The sequence below is a fragment of the Helicoverpa armigera genome, chromosome 28 (genome assembly GCF_030705265.1).
Source record: "Helicoverpa armigera isolate CAAS_96S chromosome 28, ASM3070526v1, whole genome shotgun sequence".
NCBI lineage: Eukaryota > Metazoa > Arthropoda > Insecta > Lepidoptera > Noctuidae > Helicoverpa > Helicoverpa armigera.
The window spans coordinates 1,055,734-1,075,734 of record NC_087147.1 but is presented as its reverse complement, the minus strand read 5'-3'; the positions used below and the strand labels follow the sequence as shown (position 1 = coordinate 1,075,734).

Here is a 20,001-nt window from a genome sequence, read left to right as displayed (position 1 = left end):
TAGGAAGACAAATATCTCGGGAAGGTGTTAGACCAGGTGAATCTAAAGTCAATGCTTTAGCAAACTCACCGATACCTACTAATGTCAAACAAGTTCGACAATTTATGGGTTTATGTAGTTATTTTAGAAAATTTATTCCCGATTTTGCCTCAAAAACAGCTTGTATAACAAAATTGACTAAAACCAATGTAAAATGGGACTGGGGCATTGAACAAGATATAGCACGAAAGTATGTCATTGATCATCTTACCTCCAAGCCTCTTTTAACTATATTTGACCCTCGGCGTCCAACAGAGTTACACACCGATGCTAGTGCTATAGGTTACGGAGCAATATTATTGCAAAAGGTAGAAAACATGAATAAAGTGATTGCTTATTATAGTAAGCGGACAAGTCCAGCTGAATCCAAGTACTGTTCTTATGACCTAGAAACACTTGCCATTTTTAATGCATTAAAGCACTTTCGAGTATATCTTCTTGGAATTAAATTTACAATAATTACAGATTGCAATGCAATAAAATCAACTATGACAAAGAAAGATTTATCACCTAGGGTCGCACGTTGGTGGACCTTTATGCAGGATTTTCAGTTTGATATCCAGTATAAAAAGGGTAAATTCATCAGTCATGTTGATTTCCTAAGTCGTAATCCTGTTTCCGCTCCTTCAGAACGGCAGCATTGTCATAAAATTAATTTTATCGAAGCCGATAATGTAAGTCCCGAGTCTTGGTTGAAAATTGCGCAAACAAATGATTCCGAAACCCAGACCTTAATGTCGCAGTTACAAGCCGGTAACTTGGATACTAACCAATATGTAATTAAAAATAATTTACTGCATTATAAAACTAGTCCTGATGCTGAGCCGAAATTGTTTGTGCCAAAGGGATGTAGATTAAAAATCTTAAAATTATTTCATGATGAGAACTGCCATGTGGGGTACGATAAAGTTTTACATAAGATCCGACAATATTTTTGGTTCCCAGGAATGACAGTTTTCGTCAGAAAATATATTAGCCATTGTCTTATTTGCGTTGAGAAAAAGGGGTTTTCCGGTCCTAAACAAGGATTTTTACACCCGATCGATAAAACTGCTGTACCCTTTCATACTGTACATTTAGATTGCACAGGGCCTTTCCCGACAACCACGGAAGGCTATAGACACATCCTATTATTAGTTGATGGTTTCACTAAATTTTGTCTATTAAAACCCCTTAAAACACTAAGTACAGGAGAGTTAATACCAATTATCCGAGAGATTGTTACACTATTTGGTACACCATCATTGGTCATAACTGATCGTGGTACAAACTTTAGCTCCAATCAAATCCAAGCCCTTTTTAGAGAACTAAATATCGAACACCACATGATAGCTACTGGTACGCCCCGAGGCAACGGTCAGGTTGAGCGTTATGTGTCTACTATAGTCAATATGTTAAATAGTATGTGCGAGGAGCCGTCAGAGTGGCCGAACGTATTAATAAAAGTACAGCAATCAATTAATACGACAGTACAAAAGTCGACTGGGTTCACTCCCTTACGTTTACTAATCGGTGTAGAAGCAAATATACCTGTAGTACAATCTCACCTAAGCGAAATTATTAGGGACGAGGATTTGCACCCCAATTTTGACGTCCAAGCTGATCGGGAAATTGCCAAACAGAGACTACAAAAAATTGCGGAAACATTTAAGCAAAGATTTGATCATGTCAGGCGGAATAATAAACAATATAATTTAGGTGATTTGGTTTATGTTAGTCAAGATCATAGGCGTAATGATAAATTAAAATCAAGATTTAAGGGTCCTTATGAAATTCAGTCTATCCTTCCAAATGATCGATATGCTCTGAAAGGCAACGGTAATGTTAGAAATATTGTTGTCGCTAAGGAAAAATTACGGTTTTGGCCAGGAGAATGGGTAGATGAAAACATTGCTGTTGAACATGCCATGTAAAAGGATCATATAATATAAAAATGTTGTGATTGCTTAAATTCAGGATTATAATGTTATTGTAATTTTAATTGTAATGTTAATTAGATTGTAATGTTATAATGTTCTGTAGTACCTAGATTAGTTGAATTGAAAATATATATACATGATACAAAATGAATACTCCTTTTACTTTCTCTTGAGAGACTCCTAATAAGAGACTGTTAGAATTTTTTATGTTAAAATGTTGTGAATGAGTTAAAATATAAAGTCAAATATATATTTTATGTCTGAGTACCGCTGGTCGGCCTTCTATTTGGTGTCAGTTATCTCACAAGCAGCGGGTGAATGTGATTGACATGTCTATGTAGTTGGCATTACTCAAAATTAAAATTGAACCGTTGTAATGAAGTGTGTTTTTTTTTGTTATTTCGCGTCATGTATGTATGTTGTTTAATGAACCGAATGTGCCTACTTGTATATTATATAACATTTTAGACAATCAAATAATATACTAACACGATACTTCGAGGACGAAGTACTGTCAGTATGGCCGTGTTATATCCTTAGAATTTTTAATAATTTTTCATGCTGTATTGTTGGTGTCAATTATTATGTCAAGTGTCAAAATATCAGATGTCAGATTCCGGAAGTTACTTTTGGATTAGATTTAAATTAAACTTTTTCACACTTTATTTTTATTGCTATATATATACTTATTATAATATTCCGTAACATAATTTTAGCTTTTTAGATATATTTATTGTAAATTTTACAAGATATTGTATGTTTCTTACAAGTCTGTGTATTGACTCGGCTCGATGACGTTTCATGTTTGTTACCGCCTATAAAAGCCCCTGCGCCGACCAATTTGGGATCATTCTTGTTTCAAACGTCGGACAGTGCGGAGCTTTCTCTCTGATTAAGTGTGGCTATTTTGAGTTGAAAGATAAGTATAATTTTCATATTGTTAAAATAAATGCTATTACGATTGCTAAATGTTTTTATGTACTAATTAAATTAAACTAATAATAAATTAATGTGTAATAATTACTACACTAATGTTATTATTACCCAACAAAAGTACCCCTCTAAGGTGACTGTTTAAAACATTTATTTAATATGAAATTCAAATATATATATATAACTTGCTTTTTGGGTTTTTATTTCACTATTTTGCTATCACGCTCATATTGATCTCGTTATTTTCCGATGACATTTATATGAAAAAAAGATGGTATTAAACAAGATTAAGTAGTTGGCTGAGAAAATTTCACAAATTATTACTTCTTCATGCTTTATAAAAAAATAACCATTAACACCCAAGATACCGTGAAAATAAATTATACGTGCAACATAGAAATCTAAATATAAGTCATCACTAAAAATCGAAAAAATAACTTCCCTAGTTTCATGGAGAAACTAACCGTAAATTAGTGGTAAAAAAGTAAGCAAGAGAACACTGCGTAATCTGATAGTATTAAAACTTTATAACCATAATAATACCCTAGTTTATTTGATTGTAGAAAATATGCAAAGAAATGTAATTTATTCTTCAAAGACGTAATATTTTATAATGAAACAGAATTGTTTATAAAATAATGAATGAAATGTATGAATAACTTTGTACACATAATCCCACATATCGGTATTGTTAAATGTTATTGAATTCTTTCTTACACTTTTCAGGTAAAAAAGGCTTAAGAAGCCGGTAACATAGTACATGCAATCATCTGCCTAGCCTTTTCCTAACTATGTTGGGGTCGGCTTTCAGTCAAATCGACTCATCTGAGTACCACAGTTTTACAAGAAGCGACTGCCTATCTGACTTCCTCAACCGAGTTACGAAGGCAACAAAATACTCCTAGGTAATACTGGTGTCAGACTTACTAGCTATAGGTACCTACGTTTAATTATTGACATAAAATAATTGTAGGTAAAATGTATTATTTTTCTACCAATAAGTTGAAGAAAGAGTATTAAACAAAAGAGAATATTTTTATTTGATATCTTAAAAATATGCTTTGTCTAATTTACGCTGACATATAAAAATAATGACTGATACTAGTCCTGTACCCCTACGTCCCGCAACCGGGTAAAAAACTGCATATGTCATTTCTCAGGCTCAAAATTATTATCTGTGTTGTGGTACACAGATCACACAATGTGTTCAGTTGTTTCGAGTGAAAGAACGACAGACAGAGTAACATACCCATTTATAATATCAGTAAGGACTATGGATTAATAATACATTAGTCTAGCCTCTACTTGAATAGCAGATAATTTTAAAATCAATACTTAAGTACTACAAGGTCACAAAAATCGATTATTGCAAAGCAAAGGCGTATAAAAAATATATCGTCTAACTAAAACTATGCATTTTCTACGCTTATATAAATACTAAAAAGAAAAATCTACAATACTTTTATTAATAAGAAATTAAAATCATTATCATTGATTCCCAACTTTCCTATATTTGGGTATAATTAATCTCATTAAACAAGATGCTGTTTTTTGTCACAAAAAAAGTAGTTTTTTATAAAAAGTTTAAATTAAACTTACCGCCTAGTTAAGTCCAGATCGGGTTCTCTTTGCAAACTGGCGTTTAAACTTAAATAGTATAAAATGCAGAGTAACGTTATTGTAAAAATAATGAACTGACTTCTGCGTGAGCGGTACCATCTTTTTACCATCACCGACATCTGAAAAAAAAGAAAAAATAATAAAAAAAAATAACGCCATTTTGAAAAAAAAGATGCTTTATTTTAGATTTTGGTATGAAAAAATATGTATAGAGAATGTATGAGCTGAATAGTGTATAGTTATCGGCACGAATCTTGAGCTCTGACCTACATCTGACAGAAGTAAAACCAGTCTGACAGTCAGTCAGTCAGTCAGTCAGTGTGCGCCTGATCTCTCTCCGGGCGACAATCTAATTGAAATCCCATCGGGCTATGAGAGTGAAGGAATAGGGAGTGCACCTGTGTCTGCGCAAATGCTCGTGCACTATAATATGTCCTGCGCAGCTGGCTGATCTCCTAACATGAGAACAGCCGCCGTGAACGAAATCGGCATTGGAGCCATCATTGTTATAAAAAATATTACCTTCCAGCAAAACAATAGTAAAACTTGCCGACATAGCATTTTAAGAAACTTATAAAATAAAACTAACTTTATAAACACACTGTATCGTGGCATACCGGCTTTAAGTACAGGATGTTGTTGTACAAATATGATATCAAATACTACATACCTACACATTACACATTAAATGTGACATTTTTATTCATCGATAACTATTACCTTAGTGAGAAAGAACCAACCTCTCAAGTATGAGTGTGGGTTAGATTCCAGGTCAGGCAAGTACCAATGCAACTTTTCTAAGTTTGTATGTACTTACTTTTTAAGTATGGGACACCAATGACTGTGTTTCTAAGGACACGATAAACTGTAGGTCGTAGGTACGATAAAATGCCAGAACCTACAGTTTATCGTGCCCTACAAAACATAGTATCAACCTGTATATTACAATAAAAAATAAATACCGTTTTACTATCGCAATCGTCACTGGCTGTAATGGCTTTTACTCGTAAACAAAACATATTATATTCCATTATAATATATTTAAGTAAATAAGTATGTATTTACCACATGGTAACTGGAAGGCAACTGGCAAACAAAGGGTTTATAATTACTTGGTTTTGCTATATACGATCACTAGCGTCCGCCCGCGGCTTCGCCCGCGTAGAGTTCGGTTATATCGCGTTTCCAAGTTCTTCAAAAGTCCGGGATGAAAACTATCCTATGTTCTTTCTCAAGGTCAAATCTATCTCTGTACCAAATTTTATTAAAATCAGTTCAGTGGTTTAGACGTGAAAGCGTAACAGACAGACAGACAGAGTTTCTTTCGCATTTATAACATTAGTAGGGATTGTGTGTGTTATAAAAACAGAAAAAATACAGGTCAGCATTTTTCGTGGTATGCGCATGGGATATGCGATGATGACATATACTTAGAAGATAAAGATGGTAGATAGAAGAATACGGAAGAAGAAAACATGCTGCGCCGACCTCAAATAAACTTGGAATAAGGATAAGAGGATGATGATACCTGATACCTGAAAGACCATACGAATAAGAGAAGAATGGAAGCGAAAAACATATTCTGCCAACCACAAATAACTTTGGAACAAGTTAGAAAAAAGACTTTGACACAGCAAAATAAAATAAAACTTACAACTAAAATAATTATTATTAAATCTATAGAAAAACAAACATAAAAATTGACCATAACATTATAAAAAATTGGCATTTCTTTATGTTTCGTGTACGGAACAAGCGTGCAACTAAGACATTACCTATTGTCTGTAGGTACAATTAAATAACAGGTATTTGCTTCTATATATATTTATGTTTTATATATTTATATAGAATATATATTTATGTAGAATACTGTATCTATTTATTCAGTGACAATATGGTGGTGCATAACTTTGCTATCTCATTATTATAAAACATATGTTAATGGGCAGTGCAACATACTTACAGTGGGTTGCCAAATTATTAGGGACACTTACGTTTTTTGTCGATTTCTCACGTTGGATGCACTTGACTGTAGTTTTGAGTGGTGTAGGTGTTACAAAAATTTTTTATTTATGTTTGCCTGTTCTTTACTCTTTATATTATAAGTGGTTTTTGAGATTTCGATGGTTGGATTATTTTCTACAATTTTTTAAATTAAGTGAGTGCTACAGTTTGCTGGAGACGCGTGCTAGTGAAAGACGAATTTAAAATTTTAAACAAAAAATATTTCAGTATTAGTGCCTGAAAATTATTTTAAATGTAAGTATTACTATTTAATATTCATGAAATTTCATTTTACGTGCACATATTGCAATATTTTTATTTTTTTCATATTTTTTTTGCCTTTCAGCATGGGTAGAGGTTGTGATTTGACTCCAAAAAAGAAAAGCGAAATTAAAACGCTTCTGCAACACACCAAGCACTCTCAAAGACAGATAGCAGATATCGCTGGTGTTTCTAAGTCAGCAGTCAACAAAATAAAAATTTCTTTGGACCTGGATCAGCCAATAACACCTCAAAGAAAAGGTCATTGCGGAAGAAAGCGCATTACAACTCCACGTACTGACCGGAAAATACGCGATATCTGTTTAGATAACAGGAAAAAAGTGCTGGATTATTAACCCAGATGGTTCAGGAGTCTGGAATAATGATATCCAAGAGAACTGTGCAGCGTAGGTTAGCAGAGGAAGGCCTGACAGGACATCGTCCCACTAAGAAACCCAGGCTGACAGAGGCCATGAAAAAGAAGCGTCTAGCCTGGGCTCGTGAGCACCGGCATAAGACAATCGAGGACTGGAGTAAGGTCAGATAGGGTCCATATTTATAGTTGACTAAATTAAGAACGCATAAATAAAAAATATAAACAACTTAATTTTTTTTTTCAGGTGTGTTTCTCAGATGAGTCATCCTTTGAGATTTTAGCCGACAAGAGCAGCTTTGTGCGACGACGCCCAGGTGAAAAATACCACCCTGACTGCATTGTTGAGAGGGTAAAACACCCAGTTAAGGTAATGGTGTGGTCTGTCATAAGTGCCAAAGGGGTTGGGCGCCTCTACATCGTCCAGGGAACCATGAAACAAGACCAGTACAAGCAAGTTTTACAAACTCGCCTGTTGCCCACACTTGAAGAATGGTTTCCAGACGGTGAAGAATTCATGTTTATGCACGATTCAGCACCATGCCATAAAGCCAGGAGCATATCCAAGTTCCTGGCAGACCACAACATCCCAGTACTGCCTTGGCCTGGAAATTCACCTGACATGAACCCCATAGAAAATCTATGGGAGATCACCAAGGCTGAAATAGCCAAGGAGAACATAACCACCAAGGTTAGACTGATCGAAAAGCTTATTAATGTGTGGCACCATAACCCAAAAATAAAAGAAAGTGCAAAAAACTGCATAGAAAGTATGCCCAGGCGTATAGCAGCAGTCATTGATGCGAAAGGCAACGTCACAAAATATTAACTAATTTTTCTGCATGTACATTTATTTATTTATAAATTTTTATTTTTGTTATTTTATTCTAAAATATTTTTTATATCATTCTTAAATAGTTGTTTTATCATATTAAAGCTTTTACTATGTCAAAAAGTGTGTTTTTATAATTAATTTAAACCAAATACTTTACCAATACCGTGTATTTGTAACTGTCCCTAATAATTTGGCAACCCACTGTACTGATAAATGCAATATTTGACATGCTTACGATAATATTATAATATAAATCAGAAAAACAGAAGTACCACTTAAAAATGGTATATTATGGAACCAATTGTAAAAGTTGATTTCGTATATTATGCAGTCAAAACTGTAATTAATGACTTTTTAATAAGTTTTTTTAAATTATTGTAAAAAAAATGGTCTTGAAATTACTTGTGAATAACTTATTCAATGATGTGCAGATGGTACTTACCATTTTGAACCTGTTCTGTTAAACAAAAATCTTTATTATTTTTTCAACAAAAGAACACTAAAAGCCTGGTTCAGACTCCACCAGCAAATTAGTAGTTTGTCCGAATTAAAAAACATTTTTATTTTGATAACATTTCACAAGTCAAAACTCAAAATAATTTATTAAAACTTGGCTGCAACACAGCAATTTACAAAAGACAGCCCCCGAAACGCCCACCCTTCATCACTTCCTATGTGTTTTCGCTGGGAAGAAGTAGTGGAACAAACTCCCCAGCAACACATGTCTGTCTGTAGGTATGAAGAACCTTTCAAGACTTTCAACGATGTTTTATATAATGTAACTACTTCATGAAAGACAGCTTGATCCCTGCGACAACGGTCAGTGAAACCTCTATGAAGTCCTGAATTCCTCAGTAGCACATAAGTACTACAAACTGTACCTAACTATCAAAGTCATACTTTGTGGACATGCCGACCTTATTTCTTCGTAGGGATCAATCTATTTTTTATGGACTCTATATTTGATTCGCTTAACTGGAGTTCGTTATAATATTTTTGCGTTCTAAACGGAATTGTACTTCTGTATTAATTAGGTACTCATGATGATGATGATCTCAACTTCAGGTCAATGGTAACAGTTTTATAGAAAAATCGTACTTATTACTATTGAGTTAAGGTGCATGACAGTTACCACTGATGTGTAGTCTACCGTACCATTATCTGTCAGTAATGTGAACGCTTATTTTTTTTTATACACCGAAAATGATAAGACATCCCTATTAGGTACTTCCCTGATTAAATCGAACAGCCTCTAATAAGTTTTCATGATTACCTATATAAAATAAAAAGGAAAACATGTAAAATAATGACCTATTTAGGTTTTTACAAAAATAGCAATGTAATGTGAATAAATCAAACCTTGATCACGTAATTTTAACGTATGTATGTTACTTATACGCACAAACAGCAAAACCGATGTGGATGAAATTTGGCCCAGAGACAGATGGAGGGCAGTACTTAATTCTTGGTATTTGGTTCTTTAGAGATGGGGGTAAAACCGTGGGAAACACCTATCATACATATAGGAAACCTAGTAAGTGCAGTAAATTATCATCATCTTCATCTTCCGAGCCTTTCCTAAAAATGGTGTTTTACAAGGAGCGACTACCTATCTGTCTTCCTCAACCCAGTTACCCGGGTAACTCGATACTCCTTGGTGAGGCTGGTGTCAGACTTACTGGCTTCTGACAGTACAATGACAGTAAGGGTCCGTCAGATAGACCGGCTCGGAGAGGAGAGCAAATTCTCAATACGTTGAAAATGGAGTACTTAGTATTTGTAGTAAGGTTTATTTTTGCATGTGCACTGCTTTAGTCATTAAGAATGCTCGAAGGCGCTCGATGTGAAATAATAAAAGGAGCCGACCGGCTCCGATCGCGTATTTTTTCTCGGTGTAGCAGACGTTTGGCTCCGATTGCATGCTCTTTCAGCCGATCGAAGCCGATTCCGGTCTTTGTGAAAAGAACAATACGCGCCGATGCTCTCCGAGCCGGTCTGTCTGAACGGACCATGAATGTAGTAGGTAAATACTTACTGTAACTCTGTAAGAATTCTCCTTCTGATATTCGCGCCAGGACAATGCGGTTTTCAGGCTGGATGGTAGGCACTGCCTGTCTCGTCTCTTCAGCTTTGTTTAGCTGTGAAAATAGAAAGGTATTATTCTTCAGGGTGTCCTGTAAATGGTGGTTCATGGGTCCATTTTATTTGGCCTCTATTGTATCTTATATATAAAAATCAATTGCTGTCCGTTAGTCTGACTAAAACTAGAATGGCTGAACCGAATTAGCTTATTTTGGTTTTAAAATGTTTATAGAGGGAAGGTTCAGGGAAGGTTTAAACGATACGAAGTTCGCGCCCAGCTGGTCAAAAATAAACGAAAATAAATGCACGAGCATTTGCGCAGACACATATGTGAAATTGTTATAAAATACTACTTAACCACGGTTTCCATTGTTACAATTACAATTATGTAAATAGTCTTTTTTTATTCTACATACACAAAAAAATATATTATTTAAACTTCGCAGTGACTAGTTATTACTGAAACCCCAAATTCAGAATAAATTAGTTAGCTTTAGTTAGCTAGCTTAAAATACTAGTTTTAAAGACCCATAAAGTACCTATGGGAATAGTTTAATTAAAAGCTCTTCTCAACCTAATTTGTAGTTTTATCTGGTAATGGAATCGATAAATTTAATTGGATGGCACGTTAAACTGTAGGTCCCGGCTGTCATTGAACATCTTTGGCAGTCGTTACGGGTAGTCAGAAGCCAGTAAGTCTGACAACCAGTCTTACCATGGGGTATTGGGTTGCCCAGGTAACTAGGTTGAGGAGGTCAGATAGGAAATCGCTTCTCGTAAAACCTTGGTGCTCAGCTCAGATAAAGAGGGAACATTTTTTGTACCCTGGTTCCAAAACTGAACCAATGTGCAAAATTATTTCATAGTTGGTAACTATCTGTGAGTAACATAGGCTATACCTATTTTATCCGGATACTGGAAGTTGTTCCCACAGAACGTGAATGAAACCGCGGGGACCAGCTTCCTCAATCTGTCATATTTCTTCAATAGATTTTCAACCTTATCACAATAGTGGAAGGTGAATGTTCGATTGGTAAAATTTGACAGATTCGGATACGTTGACCTGCTGGCATCTGTACTAATAGGCATTTTAAGTTTGATTTGTTATAATAGTCACAAAAAATAAACTTAATTAAATTAATTTTCCTTTATGGAAGTCAGAAGGTCAGTGTGCGGTCAAATAATTTATAGTAGGTAGGTACTTAATTGGCATTTATTTTATTTAAAATCTTCCTACTTCCCGTGGTTTATGAAATGTTTCCTTCCCTATTATGTTATAACGTATAGGTAACGATAAAAAGTCTTAATAAAATAAAACAAATATTGGTACAGTTTATCATCATTATCATACTAGCCGTTTACCCGTGGTTTCACTCGGTACAGGCAGTAGTTAGAGAAAATGTGGGAAAACAGCTAGTCTTTTATAATTTAGCATTAAAACTATAGAACTAATTCTTTACTCGGCTGTAAAAGAGCTTTGACTTTGAAATTAGTCACACGTTGATGCAACGAGCTATTAATTATCGGTTGTCTAGCATTCCGAAATATATAATTTGTTATAGCAATTTTAGTGTTCCATAGCAATGGAGGAAGGTTATAGGCTACTTTTTATCTGGGTTTGTGCAGAGGTTCCCACGGGACGCAGGTGAAACCGCTGGCAGAAACTGGTGTGTTGAAAAATTTGAAATATTTTTTTTTCAAACCACCTCTACACATATGACGATTCTTTGGAAGTAACTGGGTTGAGGAGGTCAGATAGGCAATCGCTCCTTTTAAAACACTGGTACTCAGCTGTATCCGGTTAGGATGGAAGCCAACCATAATATAGTTGGGAAAAGACTTGGCAGATGATGGGAAAATGAAAATATAATCTTTATTTGTAAACATAGGTTTAAGAAGGTGGTTCAAAGTACATATATATTTAGCCCATCTATGTCTTGCATTGAAGCTATACAATACATGCATTTTATGATTATACAAAAAGATGATATTACACACATGAAAATCCATGCAATACTCATATTGATAATGTAATTGTATACATTCGCTTTAAATGCTTATAGATAAGAAATTAACTGTGATAAATTCACATTGCTCTGCATTTTGCAATAGCGTTTCCGACCATATGTTTTAAACATACAGATACATAGAATACATAGAAGAACAAACAAATAAATTAAGATCAATATTTGATTTATTTTTCAAGTCTTTTTTTATGTCAAATAGGCCTATGAGAGCTCTTTTTAAACGTCAAACGGAGAAGAACTGGCAAGAAACGCCGTACACTCTTTATAAAAACAGTTTTTTACAGAACTTTCAAGCTAAGAAGTGTATAAACCAATGTCATACAATATTATTCTTTGAGTAACACAATTCAATTTAAATAACAACAATACTCAGAACCATACATTTGCACGCCTGATGTTTGTGTACATGAGAGCTAAGATTTTAACAGGATATATTACTAATGCTAATACACAGAGCCATAGACTATAAATTTTAGTTTTAACTTCATTATATTTTTTCTATTTTATAATTACTGTTTAGCTTTTTTTTTAAGTTTTAGTTTTAAATGATGTGGTCCCCTGTGATTGGGTGTGCACACTTGACCTAAACTATGTAATGACATAATATGTATGTAATTGTGTTGACTCCTGTTGGCAATCCTAGTAAAATAAATAAATAATCATCTGCTTAGCCTTTAGCCATGCTTTAGCTTTTATGTTGGGGTCTGCTTAGCCTTTAGGCATGCTTTAGCCATTTATGTTGGGGTCAGCTTCCAGTCTAACCGGATGCAGCTGAGTAGCAGTGTTTTACAAGGAGCTAGGAGGACTTACTGACTTCTGACTATCCATAACAACTGCTAAAGACATTCAATGTCAGCGGTTTTTACTTTTAATTTTAACTTAAGGAAAGATTATTTGTTAAATGAGAAAAAAATCTGAGTTCTTTTTCCTGCTTGACAATAAGTCTATTCCAATCATAGGCATAGAATAGCAGATAGGTTGGGTATTCAGAGATTTTGTGACATAAGTGACTTTTTATTTATGTTGTTTTTCATTTTGAAAGGTAAAATAAAATATGCAATTATGAAGGATCGTCTCAAGTATACTTACTTGTGTTGGGAATTTACTTTTTATTTTACTGCAGAAATATAACGACAGTATTAGAATTAATTTTAATAAAGTTGAGAAAAAATGGGCACATATTTTTACAAATCAAAACAAATTAGCTCACTAGTTAAGGAAAAAACTTTAACAATCAAATATTAAAATGTATTCACTAACTTACCAAAAAAGTTCACCTTTATCTGTATTTTTTAAAACAAACTTATTTTGTATACAAAACTTTTTACTCACCTTGGAACTATTTTGAAATATTTTAATTTAAGAACACCGAGAGTACAACTACCGATGAAACACTGCGCCGTACACAAACACAAAATGAGATTCGCTATAATTAAAATGCACGGTTATATTTTAAGTAGGATGTTTTAATGCTGAGATAGGGATAAACATAAACTTTAAAACTGCATTCGAGACCACGTAATTGCTGAAATACCGATAACGAGATGTAGAAAACAAATCAATCGTGCTGTTTGACGGCCCTTTGACAACTTTGACATGTCGTGAGAAGTAGTGACACTAGATTTTTATGAAGATCGCTACGCACATTGTGTTTATTTAATTTATATTCCAATACATTATAGTAGGATATGGCATATATAATTAAATAAACCAAAAGCTAAGCGGTCTTGTTACACACAACATTATATACCATTGATAACTTACTTTTGTGCACATTTCTTCAATATAAACGCTCCTACGGCACTTAACGTTATTAACGCTATCTGTGTAAACAGCATCTGAATTGATATGTATTTTAATTTTATATTCCGATTACTGAAAGGATAACTTTTCTGAATAGTTATTATTTCATCTTATCAATAACTAGTATCCTAAAAATAAAATTGCTAAATATTCAAAGCTCGGAGGTATGTAGATAAAATAATATAAAATGGATAGCCTACTTACCTACCCATACCCTATACCTACGGAAAAACCGCGAATAGGAAACGAGCTAATCAAACCAAGGTTATCATTTTATCTGAGCTAAGAACAACATTAATGTGTAAGTTGGTACCAAGCTAGAGTTACGCCCGCCGTAGAATTACACAGTCATAATCAATTTAAAATGACGCAGAGACTTTTTATGATCATTCCGTTTTTTTAGGTACCTATCGTAAAGTCTATCCACTTGAAGCCAATTTCAGATAAATAAAGCCTCCCGATCGTATGTGTCTGAACAAATGCAAAAGGAGTCAAATGGCTAACTTCAGAATTGCAAAGTTAATTGGCGAGTTTTTTTTTCTTTTTTTAGGGTTCCGTACCCAAAGGGTAAAACGGGACCCTATTATTTTCGCTCCTCTGCCCGTCCGTCCGTCCGTCACCAGGCTGTATCTCATGAACCGTGATAGTTAGAGAGCTGAAATTTTCACAGATTATGTATTTCTGTTGCCGCTATTACAACAAATACTGAAAACTAAAATAAAATAATTATTTTGGGGGGCTCCCATACAACAAACGTGATTTTTTTCGCTCATTTGATAAATAATGGTACGGAACCCTTCGTGTGCCCGTCCGACTCGCTCTTGGCCGGTTTTTTCTAGCATTCCACGTTATGTGTTAGCCAATCACAGGTTACCTACACTCTGGTTATTTATTGATGGATGGATTGCCTGAAAGAAGACAAGAATAGGAAGGGAGTGAGTCAGTATGACGAGTGACAGGGGAAAATGGAAGAGGATGACATATTGCGCCGACACCAAGTAAAATTGGGAACAAGGCAGGAGGAAGAAAAAGAAGACTCTGGTTAGTTGTCTACTTTTATATAAAGATAAGATACAGTTTGTTAAGTATATGTGTGATAATTGAACGAGGCCAGTGTAAATTACTTACGTTTGGATTGTGTTAAATTATGACTCGTGCGCTCGGCTGTAGACAGACTCTTTGTGAACATCCTTGAATGAAGATGAAACATCACAAAGTGAACACAAAGAAATAAATTTTCAAAGTAAACTGATGTACAAAGTGAAGTAATAAACGATTGATTGATTGACCACGCTAGATACCTACCTACTGGAAGTCTAGAACTAATCCGCGCATCCAGATAAAAAGTAGCCTATAGCCTTCCTCCATAAAAGTGTTATCTAACAATTCTGAAATATATTTTTAGGGTTCCGTACCCAAAGGGTAAAACGGGACCCTATTGTTTTCGCTCCTCTGTCCGTCCGCGTCCGTCCGTCACCAGGCTGTATCTCATGCACCGTGATAGTTAGAGTTGAAATTTTCACAGATGATGTATTTCTGTTGCCGCTATAACAACAAATACTGAAAACTAGAATAAAATAAATATTTTGGGGGCTCGCATCATACAACAAACGTGATTTTTTTGCTCATTTTAAATAATGGTACCCTTCGTGCTCGAGTCCGATTCGCACTTGGCCGGTTTTTTTTTATCGGTTCAGGCGAAGTTCCGAAGAAATTCTTTAGCTTTACCTATAATATTTGTTTAGTTAAGTTAGTAAGTAATGTAGCTACTAAGCTAGTGACAGGTTTAACTAGGTAATTATTCACAGTCTAGCAAAACACTTGTACCTACTACGTTTTGTTTTTGCAGATGTTCAAAGGTGACATTTAGCTAATTATTGCACTATCCCACCTATTATTACATATATCAAGTGGCCCATATATTTATTTATTTTCATTAGTAACATAATAAATAAATAACAAGTCTAAAAACAATATGTCTAGGTACATTTGACTTCGAAAAAAACAACCAACGAGGAATGTTAAAAAAAACAGTAACCCATCCACGGACTGGCCGCGGCAAGCAGCTTAAACTTGATGTCGCGTGCGGCTGAACAATATTAATACCTACATCCGATTTTTAACAAACCAATCTAAAAAAAGTCGACTACTAAAGAGACATGTTTAAAAAAACAACGTTCACAAAAGACACTGGTCCTCAGCTGAATCCGGTTAGACTGGAAGCCGACCCCAACATAGTTGGGAAAAGACTCGACAGACGATGATGGTAACCCATCCACGGACCGACCGCGGCAAGCAGCTTAAACTCGATCGTCGCGTGCGTCTGTTACGAGCCAGTCATGGCATGGTATTGTACCTCTATATTATGTAACTCTTTAGTTACCATAAAGGCGAGTATTTATGTAATACATTTTATGAGTCGCTACAACTTTCTCCAAAACGCTAGCTGTATGATGATTTAATTTGAGTACGAATAAGGTTTTAAAGTTTAATTAAAACTTTACTTATTACTTTAATACTACTTTAATAATAATATCGGGAACTTTGAATTTGGACCTCCAATCTCCGCTCCTTAGAACCGTGCAACTAGCTTGACGTTTCGAATAAACTTTAATACGCCTATTTGAATAAAAAAAAAATAGTTTAAATAGTTAACTATCACAAAAGTGTAATCTTTCTATAACGCCTACGTTTTATCAATATCTACACTTTGAGACGCGATGTTAAATATTCAGGCGCTTTTGTTAACGCCAGAGAAAATGTTTATTGCACTATTAAAAGTACAGGAAAAGTAGGTAACCTCATTTTTGCAATGTTGGTGCTAGTGAAATCTGCATAAAGATTTTATTATTTTTATGTATTTTATAAAGTTTTCGGCTGTAATTTAAAAAACTATTATTTGGTAAGGTTTGTACCGGGTCGTAAAAATAATTTTTAATTTGGGAAGGAGCCACATACATAATATAGGTACAGTCAACTTCAGATCAGTGGTAACAGTTTTATAGGAAAATCGTACTTATTACTATTGGGTTAAGGTGCATGACAGTTACCACTGATGTGCGGTCTACCGTACATGCCATAAATATATATTTTTTTAAGCTTTATCCACAACAAAATAAACAATTGACATTTAAAACCACTTCAATGGTTTCACAAAAGAACCTAGGCAATTTCAGATCTAAGCCTGTAGGGAAGGTTTTTGCTATTGCTGATATACCTAATCTCATAGCTTAGAATCGTAGATCTTACCTTATTGAGATTATTATGTCAATTAAATAAGTATGTATAAATTAAGTATTTCCTGGAAAATGCCGATATTTTTTCAGCCGAGATAAACAAACAATGTACCTACCCATTATCTTCCTGTTTTCCTCATCCAAATCAATACCAATTATTTAATTTTCCACCAACAAAATCAAAAAGGTCGGATTACAAACGAATGTCACGGCCTGGGCTCCATTGACGAATATTATCTGTGTATATTCTATGGTCAGTGTGATCCAAACATTCGCTATGTTCGAACGCGCTTTGCTTCCCTCTTAAAATCGACTATGTTTTACGTAAGTATTTTATTTAAATATCACTTTTTATATTGTTATAAGCGTATTTTTTAACTTTTTGAAGTCTTTAAATGTTATTTTGGGGCCTTAAAAGTGAAATTAGTGTAGTTTTTAATAGTTTTTGAAGTAGTAAAGTTAAGTTTTGTATCGTAGGTATATGTGTGAGTGTATTTATGTAATCTTTGCACGGTGCTTTGAATGGACGGATATCAGAGCAAGTTTTTGTCTGATCAATGTTGGCAAAATTGACCTTTAATAGTGTTTTTGGAGGCATTATTTGTAACGACAGGTTTCCAATAGTTTTATTAATCTTTATTCGTAACGTAAGAGTTTTATTCCACCAGCTGTTTCCCGCGGTTACACTCACATCCCGAGGGAACTACTTCCCGCACCAGGATAAAAAGTAGCCTACATTCTTTCGCAGATTCTAGACTATCTGTGTACTGAATCTTATTTTAACCGGTTCATTAGTTTTGGCGTAAAAGCGCGACAAACAGAGTGACAGACTTACTTTTGCATTCATAACATTAGGTCCTATTTTTAACTTCTTAATAGTAAAAAGGTACGGAAGGGAAAACATCCTTGTAAGTTAATCCTAATACCCTTTACAATTATTACAATAATCTACTTTTATTTGTATTGATTAAAATCTTTCCCATACAATGTTTACCTTCACCACTAATTTGCTGTATCATTTATTTATCATGATGCAACTCCGTATTATCCAATCGAACGATGGCCTTTGGATAATACGTGCTATACATACATACAAACATCTATTGTCCCGTATGTATGTACGGTTCACTGAATAACACAAAAGCATTTACAAAGCAGGTTAAATATTTTAGGAGGTAAATCGCTCTTTTAGGCTTACTGAAACTGGCCTTAGAAAGTTCTGAAACCATTAAAGTAACTACAACGTATTTCGAGTAAAAGTATTTGTGTCATTACTGCTCAAAATAATAAATAAATAAGTACCTAGTTGTTAAGGATCGGCCATAAAAAATTAATTATCCTAGTGACCTTATCCCAATTTCTGGGTTTAATTGAGCACCAGCACACAGTTTACAGGGCCAGCTAACAGAATGCAGCTGAGCGTCAATGTTTTACTCGGAGCGACTGCCTATCTGACCTCTTCAACCCAAAAACACTTCTGCCAAAGATGTTTAAATGCCAGTCGCGACACACCAATTAAACCTGCCTTCCGATACACCGAAGAACTCATCCTGATCACGGACCGGCCATGCCAAGCAGTACTTAACCTTATGATCGAGCGATTTATCATCGTGTTACTTAGCCACAAGTTGTATTATATAATCTTATCTCTATTTTCCAGAAAATGTTCCTGCTTCTATTCACAACCCTGATTGCATCGGCGTACACCGAAAAATGCATCGGCATAGTCTTCAGCAACAAATGTTACGGAGTCGACATACTCAAAGAAGGCGTTAATAATATCCACCAATTAGCTTTAAACGATAATGATAACACCTTATACTTTACTTTCGATCAAATCGCCAAAATTCCTATGAGAGGCCTCGGTTTCTTCAACCTAGATACCAAGGCGACAGGAGTTATAGATGGTGTACGAAATGCTACAGGAGTAGCTATAGATCAAAGAAGAAATAGAATTTACGTAGGCGGGGCTGATGGTCTATTCTTTTTAAATGATAACAAGGTACCCGAACAACTGCCTGTCCAAGATAACATACACTATCTTTTCTTTAAAGACATAGTTTACTATGTCAATAGAAGAAGGGAGGCTTATAGATTTGATTATGGAATGGTCACACCGTTAGATGAAGTTAAAGGTATAACAGTGGATAAGTTGATAATTGATGATGAGTACAACATGTTCTTCTTACAGAATAGAAAATTATCTAGAGTTAAGTTAGGAACTAGAGCTGTGAACACCCATGAAAGATACACTGTAGATGCGATAACTACAGATTTTAAATATAAACCTTATATAAGTACAACTAACGGTGTTTACGTGTATAATAAATATAAGTATGCTTTAGACAAAGTTTCTAATATTGTTGATTTAAGAGAATTAGTTTTTAATAGACAAGGCGAACCAATTTATGTTGTTGTAGATAATATAGTTAAACTTAATAACCCTATTCCTTATATAAGAGATTGATAAGCTATGAGTGATAATAATAAGCTATTTATTTGTAAACAAATTGGTTTTATTGTGTGATCCTTGATCTTTTATAAGTGGGTCATTATCAATAGGTATTAAAATAATGGATGACGTGAATAGACATTTCCAGAACGACACAAAAGCACACAAATATCTATATGTAGGTATAATAAGGAGATAAACTTGAAATTGCCATCGTCAACTGCCAGACTTTGGCCTGCCAAAATCGAGGCGATTTCAGCCCGACTCGGGAATGGAAACCAAAACCCCGCACACAGCAAGCACCATATGCCTACTAGACCAACGAGGCAGTTCAACGAGTTCAGAAAATTAGAGTAAAAGATGTTTACGACGATTTTTTACAAGAATGAATGACCCACTTACTTTCTGGACTATTCT

The 20,001-nt window shown here is 34.6% G+C and overlaps 3 protein-coding genes across 7 annotated transcripts in view; 2 read left to right on the top strand and 1 right to left on the bottom strand.

The window, feature by feature from the left end:
- LOC110377992 (uncharacterized) overlaps positions 1 to 13,699 on the bottom strand; it is a 52,448-nt gene extending 38,749 nt beyond the window's left edge. For 3 of the 5 annotated variants that reach the window (XM_049851751.2, XM_049851753.2, XM_049851754.2), the window contains exons 1-2: positions 5,474 to 5,557; positions 4,491 to 4,630 (exon numbers count right to left, since the gene is read on the bottom strand). In XM_049851751.2, the coding sequence (XP_049707708.2) occupies positions 4,491 to 4,630; positions 5,474 to 5,542 (209 nt within the window). In that variant the 5' untranslated portion in view covers positions 5,543 to 5,557. Of the gene's footprint in view, positions 1 to 4,490; positions 4,631 to 5,473; positions 5,558 to 10,019; positions 10,123 to 13,425 lie in introns of those variants that run through there. The other 2 variants (XM_049851752.2, XM_064042361.1) reach the window with 2 other exon arrangements.
- LOC110382591 (transposable element Tcb2 transposase) lies at positions 7,203 to 8,005 on the top strand. Its single transcript, XM_021343233.3, has 2 exons — positions 7,203 to 7,314; positions 7,397 to 8,005. The coding sequence occupies exons 1-2, from the start codon at positions 7,249 to 7,251 to the stop codon at positions 7,976 to 7,978; spliced, it is 648 nt and encodes a 215-aa protein (XP_021198908.3). The 5' UTR covers positions 7,203 to 7,248; the 3' UTR covers positions 7,979 to 8,005.
- Positions 13,700 to 17,311: 3,612 nt separating the features above from the next.
- LOC110377977 (ommochrome-binding protein) lies at positions 17,312 to 19,642 on the top strand. Its single transcript, XM_021337041.3, has 2 exons — positions 17,312 to 17,456; positions 18,793 to 19,642. The coding sequence occupies exons 1-2, from the start codon at positions 17,448 to 17,450 to the stop codon at positions 19,597 to 19,599; spliced, it is 816 nt and encodes a 271-aa protein (XP_021192716.3). The 5' UTR covers positions 17,312 to 17,447; the 3' UTR covers positions 19,600 to 19,642.
- Positions 19,643 to 20,001: the final 359 nt, after the last annotated feature.